Source organism: Bos javanicus, chromosome 28, assembly GCF_032452875.1.
Source record: "Bos javanicus breed banteng chromosome 28, ARS-OSU_banteng_1.0, whole genome shotgun sequence".
Taxonomy (NCBI): Eukaryota; Metazoa; Chordata; class Mammalia; order Artiodactyla; family Bovidae; genus Bos; species Bos javanicus.
The window spans coordinates 29,663,051-29,675,711 of NC_083895.1; the positions used below are offsets into that span (position 1 = coordinate 29,663,051).

At 38.7% G+C, this 12,661-nt stretch overlaps 1 protein-coding gene across 6 annotated transcripts in view; it reads right to left on the reverse strand.

The window, feature by feature from the left end:
* Nucleotides 1-12,661, reverse strand: part of ASCC1 (activating signal cointegrator 1 complex subunit 1) — a 121,133-nt gene that overhangs the window by 63,663 nt on the left and 44,809 nt on the right. For all 6 annotated transcript variants that reach the window (XR_009734286.1, XM_061405819.1, XM_061405821.1 and 3 more), the window contains exon 6: nucleotides 8,475-8,611. Coding sequence is in view for 5 of the 6 variants with exons in the window: in XM_061405819.1 (XP_061261803.1) it covers nucleotides 8,475-8,611 (137 nt within the window). In the remaining variant the exon portion in view is untranslated. The remainder of the gene's footprint in view (nucleotides 1-8,474; nucleotides 8,612-12,661) is intronic.

Below are 12,661 nucleotides of genomic sequence, written 5' to 3' on the forward strand. Positions count from 1 at the left end.
GGGACCAGATGCCATGATCTTCGTTTTCTGAATGTTGAGCTTTAAGCCAACTTTTTCACTCTCCACTTTCACTTTCATCAGGAGGCTTTTTAGTTCCTCTTCACTTTCTGCCATAAGGGTGGTGTCATCTGCATATCTGAGGTTATTGATATTTCTCCCAGAAATCTTGATTCCAGCTTGTGTTTCTTCCAGTCCAGTGTTTCTCATGATGTACTCTGCATAAAATTAAATAAGCAGGGTGACAATATATAGCCTTGACGTACTCCTTTTCCTATTTGGAACCAGTCTGTTGTTCCATGGCCAGTTCTAACTGTTGCTTCCTGACCTGCATACAGGTTTCTCAAGAGGCAGGTCAGGTGGTCCTGTATTCCCATCTCTTTCAGATTTTCCAGTTTATTGTGATCCACACAGTCAAAGGCTTTGGCATAGTCAATAAAGCAGAAATAGATGTTTTTCTGGAACTCTCTTGCTTTTTCCATGATCCAGTGCATGTTGGCAATTTGATCTCTGGTTCCTCTGCCTTTTCGAAAACCAGCTTGAACATCTGGAAGTTCACGGTTCACATATTGCTGAAGCCTGGCTTGGAGAATTTTGAGCATTACTTTATTAGTGTGTGAGATGAGTATAATTGTGCAGTAGTTTGAGCATTCTTTGGCATTGCCTTTCTTTGGGATCGGAATGAAAACTGACCTTTTCCAGTTCTGTGGCCACTGCTGAGTTTTCCATATTTGCTGGCATATTCACAGCATCATTTTTCAGGATTTGAAATAGCTCAACTGGAATTCCATCACCTCCACTAGCTGTGTTCATAATGATGCTTTCTAAGGCCCACTTGACTTCACAGTCCAGGATGTCTGGCTCTAAGCTTTAAGCTTTAAGTCACTGGCTCCAGGTCAGTGATCACACCATCATGCTTATCTGGGTCGTGAAGATCTTTTTTGTACAGTTCTTCTGTGTATTCTTGCCACCTCTTCTTGATATCTTCTACTTCTGTTAGGTCCATACCATTTCTGTCCTTTATTGAGCCTATCTTTGCAGGAATGTTCCCTTGGTATCTCTAATTTTCTTGAAGAGATCTCTAGTCTTTCCCATTCTGTTGTTTTCCTCTTAAAACATTAAGGCCATTATTATTTCACAAGACCAGAATTTTTCTAAGAAACTAAATAACCCAACTATTTCATACAGTCATTTGAATGAAAAAATAACAGCCTCAATCATCTCTATAACCACCTCCAGTAAGTGGGATATTCGAAAACACAAGCCGAACTCCGAAATATCACCTGACTGAAGACTTTAGCTTCAATCAGCAATACAGGGTATCTTCAGTCCTAGTAATAGCCAAAGAATTCAATATGAAAGACTGCCATTCAATCCATTCAAGTGCAGTCAACAAAACTGCTTTCAGGAAAAAAAAAAAAGTTTAATACTAAGTATACATTCCTCTACATTTTTTTCAGCTCCAACTCTGCATTGTTAGACCACCAGAAGGCACCATACCATTGGTTTAGTTTCCCACTAAAAAACTTGTACCAGGTTGTACTTAATGTTACACCCTCAATTTCACGTCACACTCACGTGAACAATGTTTTTTTTATCTTCTGCAAAACTCCCGTTAAAGACACTGCTCATCATCATTCTTGGGTTCTTTATGCTAAGATTTACACAAATTTTTCTTGGACTGAGAGCCAGAAAAGGATTCTCTCCCTTAAAATTATTATGCTTCTTTTTATCAGATAAGAACTTTAATAACTGGTGTGTTCCTTTTTAGAATTTAGTTCAAATACACTGACGCTTGAAAACAGCACTAAATTTTAAAGTTCTGGCACAATTATTATCAAACCTCAGTTTCTAGATAGAATTTTCTTCCCATTCCATCTTTATGGTTTCTAATCTGTCTTAACATTTCTTTTGTATATACGCCCTCACTCTAAACGACCTCAAGCCCTTGGAATTAGATGGAGCACCAAAAACAAAACACTGAAACAGAATCCAAAGTCTGCCTTACCAGCGGAAACAGAAACTCTTTCAACATATCTCTAGGATTTATCAAGAGAGAGAATTAAAGAGCAATAAAGAAAAACGCTGATAAATGCTCTTTGTCCTGGTGACCAAACTATTCCACCTGGGACCCCAGTGAGCACACTTCACAATGGAAACATATCCAAGGCAATAATTAGGAACATTTGCCCTTGGGTATTTTCCCTTCTCTTCTCTCCTCATTCTTCTCCCTTTTTAACTTATTTGGTTTTACTTCAGGCCTACTGGGAACACTCAGCTATGAGTTGAGTGATACGGGAGCTAAGGAAGAGCTGCATATTTGTCAGACTATATACTCAGAACCACTGCACTGTCTGTGTTTCATATCTCACAAAGAAAAGTCACAAGGGACACACTTGAGTGTCAGGACTTACTGAACACTGTGAGTAATTCATCTGAAATCTACACAGCTGCATGAGCCTTAAGCTTAAGAACTGGAATCAAAATTCTATTTCTGGTCAAGTCACATCCCTTAAACTTAATTATCACCCCCAAACTTGAAACAAATGTTCAACCACCCATTTCTTTAGAATATTTATATATCACCACAGTTTTAATTAGATTCCAATACAGCCACATTTATTTAATATCTCAATTTAAAAGGCCATCAAATTAAGCTACAGCATGTTATACGAAAAATTGAAGGCAGAAGGGGACAACATAGGATCAGATGGTTAGATGGCATCACTGACTCAATGGACATGAGTTTGAGCAAGCTCCGGGAGATGGTGAAGGACAGGGAAGCCTGGTGTGCTTCAGTCCATGGGGTCGCAAAAGTAGGACACGACTGAGTGACTGAACAACCACAAATTCATTCCCAATGTTTTCCATTTTTATATTTTAATTTGAAATCTTTACATCATAAAAGGCTGGGGTTAGAAATGCCATTATTTACTGACATTTTTTCAAAGCATACCAAGTACAAAGATTGAGATCAAAGATCAACAATAGTGAAGAAAAAGAAGGTAGATGACGCAATTCCCACCAGGGCTTTATTAGAAGTACTTGGGCTTTCCTGGAGGCTCAGACAGTAAAGCATCTGTCTGCAATGCAGGAGACCAGGGTTCCATCCCTCAGTCAGGAAGATCCCCTGGAGAAGAAAATGGTAGCCCATTCTGGTACTCTTGCCTGGAAAATCCCATGGACGAAAAAGCCTCGTAGGCTACAGTCGTCCATAGGGTCGCAAAGAGTTGGACACAACTGAGTGACTTCACTTTCACTTTTCTTTCTTTTAGGAAAATAGGCATATCGAGGCAAACAACCAATACTGATTATCATCCCCCTAGCCAATCAGGTAAATTAATTTTGCACTATATACTTTTTAAACAAGTGTATGTAACAGAGAAGGTGAGAGAAGGCAGCTGGAAAGGCTTGCTTTACTTGTTGGTTTCAAATCTTTCCAGCTTTTTGAAAAGAGCATCTTCAAAAAATTTTTGCCTGCACTGCAGATTTTTGGCAGGGTAATGTGTCCTATTTCAAAAGCTTTGCTGAATTTGAAAAACTACAATTACTGTTTTCATCCTGTCATGTCAAAAATTCTTAGTAACTATTAAGGACGCTCTTCATTCCCTATGCACACCAACCCTGACATGCTTAAAGGGTTCAGATTTGGCATTTAGTCACAAAAGGCACCAACAGACATATAAGGGAAGAACTCAGCTAAATCCTCACATAGCTCAGGATAAAGCTTCCATGATTAAAATCCTGTGACCTGATTTTCATGAAGTAAAAAAACAAATACTTCTTTAAACAAATATTTTATCTGCCTTTAGTTTTTTTCTTTGCGGGATTATCCTAATGGCAGCCAAAAAATGCAGCTGCTTCCATTTCTGTTTAACAAAAAGTAATCTGGGAAGTTAAAGTATCAGAAGTATTTTATCTTAAACAAGGTAAAATGGCTCTGCTTCATAAAGTAAAGCATAAAGTTTTATCTTATGCAAGGAAAACTATAAATATCTAAATACAAACATCAAGTTATTTTGAATTTTAGGTAAGATAAGACAGAAAATATTTCCATCACTAAGCAAACAACAAGACAAAGTATTCCTTGCTGTTTGAAATTCAGAAAGAACAGGTAGCTGCAAACCTGATCAGCTTATGATTTTGTTCAAGAAAAATATTTTGTCTTCAAAATAATTAATGGAAAAAATGAGAACTGGCTGACAGATAAGTCTCTGTATTACAGTTTCATATACAACATCAGTTCAGTTCAGTGGCTCAGTCGTGTCTGACTCTGCAACCCCATGGACTGCACAGCACACAAGACCTCCCTGTCCATCGCCAACTCCCTGAGTTCACTCAAACTCATGTCCATTGAGTCAGTGATGCCATCCAGCTCTCTCATCCTCTGTCATGTCCTTCTCCTACCGCCTTCAATCTTTCCCAGCATTAGGGTCTTTTCAAATGAGTCAGCTCTTTGCATCAGGTGGCCAAAGTATTGGAGTTTCAACTTCAGCATCAGTCCTTCCAATGAATATTCAGGACTGATTTCCTTTAGGATGGACTGGTTAGATCTCCTTATATATACAACATAACTATAGAAAAAACTTAAAACATTTTACCTTGTTTTACCCAGTGAATAGGTAGCCCATTTCTATAAGACCATGTCAGAATAGGATGGGACCTGTATTTTATGATCTCTGTTCATTTCCAAGGCAAACTATTCAATATCACGGTAATCCAAGCCTATACTCCAACCAGTAAAGCTGAAGAAGCTGAAGTTGAACGGTTCTATAAAGACCTGCAAGACCTTTTAGAACTAACACCCAAAAAAGATGTCCTTTTCATTATAGGGGACTGGAATGCAAAAGTAGGAAGTCAAGAAACACCTGGAGTAACAGGCAAATTTGGCCTTGGAATACGGAATGAAGCAGGGCAAAGGCTAATAGAGTTTTGCCAAGAGAACACACTGCTCATAGCAAACACCCTCTTCCAACAACACAAGAGAAGACTCTGCACATGGACATCACCAGATGGTCAACACCGAAATCAGACTGATTATATTCTTTGCAGCCAAAGATGGAGACGCTCTATACAGTCAACAAAAACAAGACCAGGAGCTGACTGTGGCTCAGATCACCAACTCCTTATTGCCAAATTCAGACGTAAATTGAAGAAAGTAGGTAAAACCACTAGACCGCTCAGGTATGACCTAAATCAAATCCCTTATGATTATACAGAGGAAGTGAGAAATAGATTTAAGGGACTAGATCTGATAGAGTGCCTGATGAACTATGGATGGAGGAAACAGGAATCAAGACCATCCCCATGGAAAAGAAATGCAAAAAAGCAAAATGGCTGTCTGAGGAAGCCTTCGTATTCCAAGGCCAAATTTGCCTGTTACTCCAGGTGTTTCTTGACTTCCTACTTTTGCATTCCACTCCCCTATAATGAAAAGAAGGGAAGTGAAAAGCAAAGGAAAAAAGGAAAGATATAAGCATCTGAATGCAGAGTTCCAAAGAATAGCAAGGAGAGATAAGAAAGTCTTCCTCAGCAATCAATGCAAAGAAATAGAGGAAAACAACAGAATGGGAAAGACTAGAGATCTCTTCAAGAAAATTAAAGATACCAAGGGAACATTTCATGCAAAGATGGGCTCGATAAAGGACAGAAATGGGATGGACCTAACAGAAGCAGAAGACATTGAGAAGAAGTGGCAAGAATACACAGAACTGTACAAAAAAGACCTTCACGACCCAGATAATCATGATGGTGTGATCACTCACCTAGAGCCAGACATCCTGGAATGTGAAGTCAAGTGGGCCTTAGAAAGCATCACTACGAACAAAGTTAGTGGAGGTGATGGAATTCCAGTTGAGCTATTTCAAATCCTGAAAGATGATGCTGTGAAAGTGCTGCACTCAATATGCCAGCAAATTTGGAAAACTCAGCAGTGGCCACAGGACTGGAAAAGGTCAGTTTTCATGCCAATCCCAAAGAAAGGCAATGTCAAAGAATGCTCAAACTACCACACCATTGCATTCATCTCACACGCTAGTAAAGTAATGCTCAGAATTCTCCAAGCCAGGCTTCAGCAATATGTGAACCGTGAACTTCCTGATGTTCAAGCTGGTTTTAGAAAAGGCAGAGGAACCAGAGATCAAACTGCCAACATTCGCTCGATCTCTGAAAAAGCAAGAGAGTTCCAGAAAAACATCTATTTCTGCTTTATTGACTATGCCAAAGCCTTTGACTGTGTGGATCACAATAAACTGTGGAAAATTCTGAAAGAGATGGGAATACCAGACCACCTGACCTGCCTCTTGAGAAACCTGTATGCAGGTCAGGAAGCAACAGTTAGAACTGGCCATGGAACAACAGACTGGTTCCAAATAGGAAAAGGAGTACGTCAAGGCTGTATATTGTCACCCTGCTTATTTAACTTATATTCAAGGTAGATCATGAGAAACGCTGAACTGGAAGAAGCACAAGCTGGAATCAAGATTGTCAGGAGAAATATCAATAACCTCAGATATGCAGATGACACCACCCTTATGGTAGAAAGTGATGAGGAACTGAAGTGCTTCTTGATGAAAGTGAAAGAGGAGAGTGAAAAAGTTGGCTTAAAGCTCAACGTTCATAAAACTAAGATCATGGCATCTGGTCCATCACTTCATGGGAAATAGATGAGGAAACCGTGGAAACAGTGTCAGACTTTATTTTTGGGGGCTCCAGAATCACTGCAGATGGTGACTGCAGCCATGAAATTAAAAGACGCTTACTCCTTGGAAGGAAAGTTATGACCAACCTAGATAGCATATTCTAAAGCAGAGACATTACTTTGCCAACAAAGGTCCATCTAGTCAAGACTATGGTTCTTTCTGTGGTCACGTATGGATGCGAGAGTTGGACAGTGAAGAAAGCTGAGCGCCGAAGAATTGATGCTTTTGAACTGTGGTGTTAGAGAAGACTCTTCAGAGTCCCCTGGCCTGCAAGGAGGTCCAACCAGTCCATTCTGAAGAAGATCAGCTCTGGTATTTCTTTGGAAGGACTGATGCTAAAGCTGAAACTCCAGTACTTTGGCCACCTCACGCAAAGAGTTGACTCATTGGAAAAGACTCTGACGCTGGGAGGGATTGGGGGCAGGAGGAGAAGGGGACAACAGAGGATGAGATGGCTGGATGGCATCACCAACTCGATGGACATGAGTTTGAGTAGACTCCGGGGAGTTGGTGATAGACAGGGAGGCCTGGCATGCTGCAATTCATGGGGTCACAAAGAGTTGGACACGACTGAGCAACTGAACTGAACTGAACTGTATTTTATAACTGCATAAAAATAAAATTATTCAAGCGAGTCAATTTTCAAATTGCTCTTGTTCTGTATCAATCTTATGCGAAAAGAGTAAAGGAAGGGGTCAGTGGGGAGAGATGATCCTTTGAAACAGAGCTGTTAGGTCAGATGTACATACAAGTTAAAATATTACAATAAAAAAGAATAAGAATTCAGCCATCAGCACAGCAATGTTCTCCCTGTCCAGACTGCTTGGATACTTTTTGGTATCCTTATTGACTCAAACAAAATAACCTGAATTTGAAAAAAAAAGAAAAAGTCTGCTGCATTTCTGAAATACCATGAAGACTCTCCTAGGGAATCATCTTATAATGTCTGAGTAACCATGGTAAACATAGTAAGAGCCCTCCCAAGATGCCCGTGTTCTACTCTTTGGATTTGTAAATACACTAGTTCAAAGAGAGCAAAGACGGTTTTGCAGATGTGATTAAGGCTAAGGAGTTTGAGGTGGGGAGATTTTTCTGCATTACCTGTGTGGGTTCAATTAAATCACACGCATCCTTAAAAGCAGATAACCTGTCCCTGCTATGGCCAGAGAGAGAGATGTAACAACAGACGGAGGGCCAAACAGATGCAATGTTGTTAGTGTTGAAGAAGGAGGAAGAAGGCTACTAGCCAAGGAATGTGGTGGCCTCTAAAAACAGGACTTCAAAGGCAAGCAAACAGATTCTCCCCTGGAGCCTCCAGAAAGGAACACAACCCTGACAGTACCTTGATAATGGCTCAGTGAATCCCGTATCAGACTTCTGCCCCACAGAACTATAGGATTATAAATTTGGGTTTTTTTAAGATACCAATCTTGCAGTAATGTATTACAGCAGCACAGAAAGCTAATACACTCATACAGATAATGAAGAGAATTTCTTTTTTGACAAAGGAATGGGATGTCCTGTTAAAGAATAAAAACTACTTAGTGAATTAGCAAAATTTAAGGTAGAGCCTTTCCATACAAATTTGTAAATATATGCTTTAAATCCACTTTAAACCTTTCACACAAGAAACCCAATGTTAAGTGTTACAAATGGGTCAGTCAACAAATCTTGTTCCCAAGTCACCCAGCTCCCTAGGCCAAAAACAAGTCTGTGATACCAGAAAAAAAGGCCAGTACAGGGCAACCACCCTCCCCACTCCTCTGGATTACTCACTCAATGAATTCCTCTTTACACTGCTGTAGCATCTCACATGTCTGCTGGATCTCTTGCTCACTCAAAAGCACCAACATCCCAATAGTTAGGTGAAGCTTTTTAGGATTCTGGAAAATGCTGCTATCAACCCCATGATCCTGTTATCAAAGGGAGAAAAACAAGAAATTCAGCCCATACAAAACTAAATGGCAGCACAGAACTGAGCAGAAAGAAATAAAGTCACACATCCATGACCAACTGACTTTTCAACCAGGGTGCCAGGACAATTTAGTGGGGAAAGAAAAGTCTCTTCAACAAATGATATTGGGACATCTGAATACCTACATGCAAAAGAATGAAGTTGAACCCATACCTCATACTATATACAAAACCTATATCAAAATGGATCAATGATATAGGAGCCAAAAACCACATAATTACAAAATTCCTGCTGATGCTGCTAAGATGCTTCAGTCGTGTCCGACTCTGTGCGACCCCAGAGACGGCAGCCCACCAGGCTTCCCCGTCCATGGGATTCTCCAGGCAAGAACACTGGAGTGGGTTGCCATTTCCTTCCCCAATGCATGAAACTGAAAAGTGGAAGTGAAGTCGCTCAGTCGTGTCCGACTCCTAGCGACCCCATGGACTGCAGCCTACCAGGCTCCTCTGTCCATGGGATTTGCCAGGCAAGAGTACTGGAGTGGGTTGCCATTGCCTTCTCTTGCACAAAACTCCTAGAAGACAGGAAAATCTTCATGACCCCTTGGATTTGGCAACGGATTCTTAGATATGACACCAGTAGTATGGCAACAAAAGAAAAATTAGGTACATCAAACTTCACATTTTAAAACTTTTATGTATCAAAGGACTATCAAGAAAGTAAAAAAGACAACCTAAAGAATGAAAGAAATATTTGTAAACTATATACTTGATAAGGGTCATACAGTATGCATAATATATAAAGAACACTTACATAGCTCAACAACTAAAAGAAAACTCAATTTAAAAAATAGAAAAAGGACTTGAGTAGACATTTCTCCAAAGAAGAAATACAAATGGCTAACGACTACAAGAAGATGTTCAGTGTCGTCAGCCATTAAGGGAAATGCAAGTCAAAACCACAATGAGGTGCCATTTCACGCCCATCATGCTGGTTATAACCGAAAGAGTGGAAAGCAACAAGTGCCGGCAAGGATGTGTATCAGGGTATGGGATTCCTTTCAGGGGTGATAAAAACATGTGAAATATTACAGAATTCATAGTTGTACAATACTGCTAATGCACAAAATGCCACTGAATCATTCATTTTAAAATGGTTAATTTTATGTTAAATGAATTTCACTTCAATAAAGTAGTATTTTTTTAAAAATGAACTGGTAGCCTGACAAAATGGTATGCCCAGGAAAAACAGAATGCTACCTAATTATAGATTCTAATAATCTTTTGTTCCTCGTCGGCTTTTAATTAGTTCAGAGCAACTGGGCCTCTTATGGCCTTACCCAAAGATAATATACTATTTATAAAAGACAGTTTTTATCTTGGCAGACACTGCAGTATTTATAGGTAAAATATTGTGTTAAGAACAAACTGTCCCCAAGCAAAGACAGATGAAAAATGAATTCAGAGAAATATCTAGGCACTGGAGTTGCCACATCAAATACGGTCATCCTTTTCTGGCATCATCATTCCTTGCACTTAAAACTTTTGTCTCTGAAAGCAGAAAAAGTAAATATATTTATGAACCCCACTGCCACTTTTAAAAAGACAGAAAATTCACTTAGCATACAATTAACCATTTTAGGATGACAATTGAGTTGTATTTCGTGTATTCACAATGTTGTACAACTGCCAGCTCTCTTTAGTTTCAAAACTTTTTCAGCACCCCATAAAAACACCTCATACTTATTAAATAATCACTCTATTATTTCTCATTGCTTATCCTCTGGTAACCTCCAGTTTGCTTTTTATCTCTTTGGAGTTTGGTACTCTGGACATGGCAAATAAAGTAAATCATACTACATACAACCTTTGCGTCTGGCTTCTTTCACTTAGCATGCTTTCAAACTTCATTCAAGCTGAAGCATATATCAGTACTTCATTTGTTTTAATGGCTGAATAATATTCCAGTGTATGCATATAACACAATTTGATTATCCATTTAACTCTTGAAGGCCATTAGGCTTGATTCCATCTTTTGTCTAGTATTATGAATAACGCTGCTTTAAAAAACATTTGTGATCACTGATGAACATAGATGCAAAAATCCTTAACAAAATTCTAGCAAACAGAATCCAACAACACATTAAAAAGATCATACATCATGACCAAGTGGGCTTTATCACAGGGATTCAAGGATTCTTCAATATCCGCAAATCAATCAATGTAATACATCACATTAATAAATTGAAAATAAATACTATATGATTATCTCAATAGATGCAGAGAAAGCCTTTGACAAAATTCAACATCCATTTATGATAAAAACCCTCCAGAAAGCAGGAATAGAAGGAACATACCTCAACATAATAAAAGCTATATATGACAAACCCACAGCAAACATTATCCTCAATGGTGAAAAATTGAAAGCATTTCCCCTAAAGTCAGGAACAAGACAAGGGTGCCCACTCTCACCACTACTATTCAACATAATTTTGGAAGTTTTGGCCACAGCAATCAGAGCAGAAAAAGAAATAAAAGGAATCCAAATTGGAAAAGAAGTAAAACTCTCACTGTTTGCAGATGACATTATCCTCTACATAGAAAACCCTAAAGACTCCACCAGAAAATTACTAGAGTTAATCAATGAATATAGTAAAGTTACAGGGTATAAAATCAACACACAGAAATCCCTTGCATTCCTATACACTAATAATGAGAAGATAAAGAAATTAAGGAAACAATTCCATTCACCATTGCAATGAAAAGAATAAAATACTTAGGAATATATCTACCTAAAGAAACAAAAGACCTATATAAAGAAAACTATAAAACACTGCTGAAAGAAATCGAAGAGGACACTAATAGATGGAGAAATATACCATGTTCATGGATCAAAAGAATCAATATAGTGAAAATGAGTATACTATCCAAAGCAATCTATAGATTCAATGGAATCCCTATATCAAGCTACCAATGGTATTTTTCATAGAGCTAAAACAAACAATATCACAATTTGTATGGAAATACCAAAAAACCTCAAATAGCCAAAGCAATCTTGAGAAAGAAGAATGGAACTGGAGGAATCAACCTGCCTGACTTCAGGCTCTACTACAAAGCCACATTCATCAAGACAGTATGGTACTGGCACAAAGAAATATAGATCAATGGAACAAAATAGAAAGCCCAGAGATAAATCCATGCACCTATGGACACCTTATCTTTGACAAAGGAAGCAAGAATATACAATGGAGAAAAGACAATCTCTTTAACAAGTGGTGCTGGGAAAACTGGTCAACCACTTGTAAAAGAATGAAACTAGAACACTTTCTAACACCATACACAAAAATAAACTCAAAATGGATTAAAGATCTAAACATAAGACCAGAAACTATAAAACTCCTAGAGGAGAACATAGGCAAAACACTCTCTGACACAAATCACAGCAGGATCCTCTATGACCCACCTCCCAGAATACTGGAAATAAAAGCAAAAATAAACAAATGGGATATAATTAAAATTAAAAGTTTATGCACAACAAAGGAAACTATAAACAAGGTGAAAAAACAGGCTTCAGAATGGGAGAAAATAACAGCAAATGAAGCAACCGATAAAGAATTAATCTCAAAAATATACAAGCAACTCCTGCAGCTCAATTCCAGAAAAATAAACAACCCAATCAAAAAATGGGCCAAAGAACTAAACAGACATTTCTCCAAAGAAGACATACAGATGGCTAACAAACACATGAAAAGATGCTCAACATCACTCATTATCAGAGAAATGCAAATCAAAACCACAATGAGATACCATTTCACGCCAGTCAGAATGGCTGCTATCCAAAAGTCTACAAGCAATAAATGCTGGAGAGGGTGTGGAGAAAAGGGAACCCTCTTACACTGTTGGTGGGAATGCAAACTAGGAGCTTAGTGGGCTGCCGTCTATGGGGTCCCACAGAGTCGGACATGACTGAAGTGACTTAGTAGCAGTAGCAGCAGCATGGTAACTCTATGTTTAACTTACTGCTGCTACTGCTAAGTCACTTTAGTCGT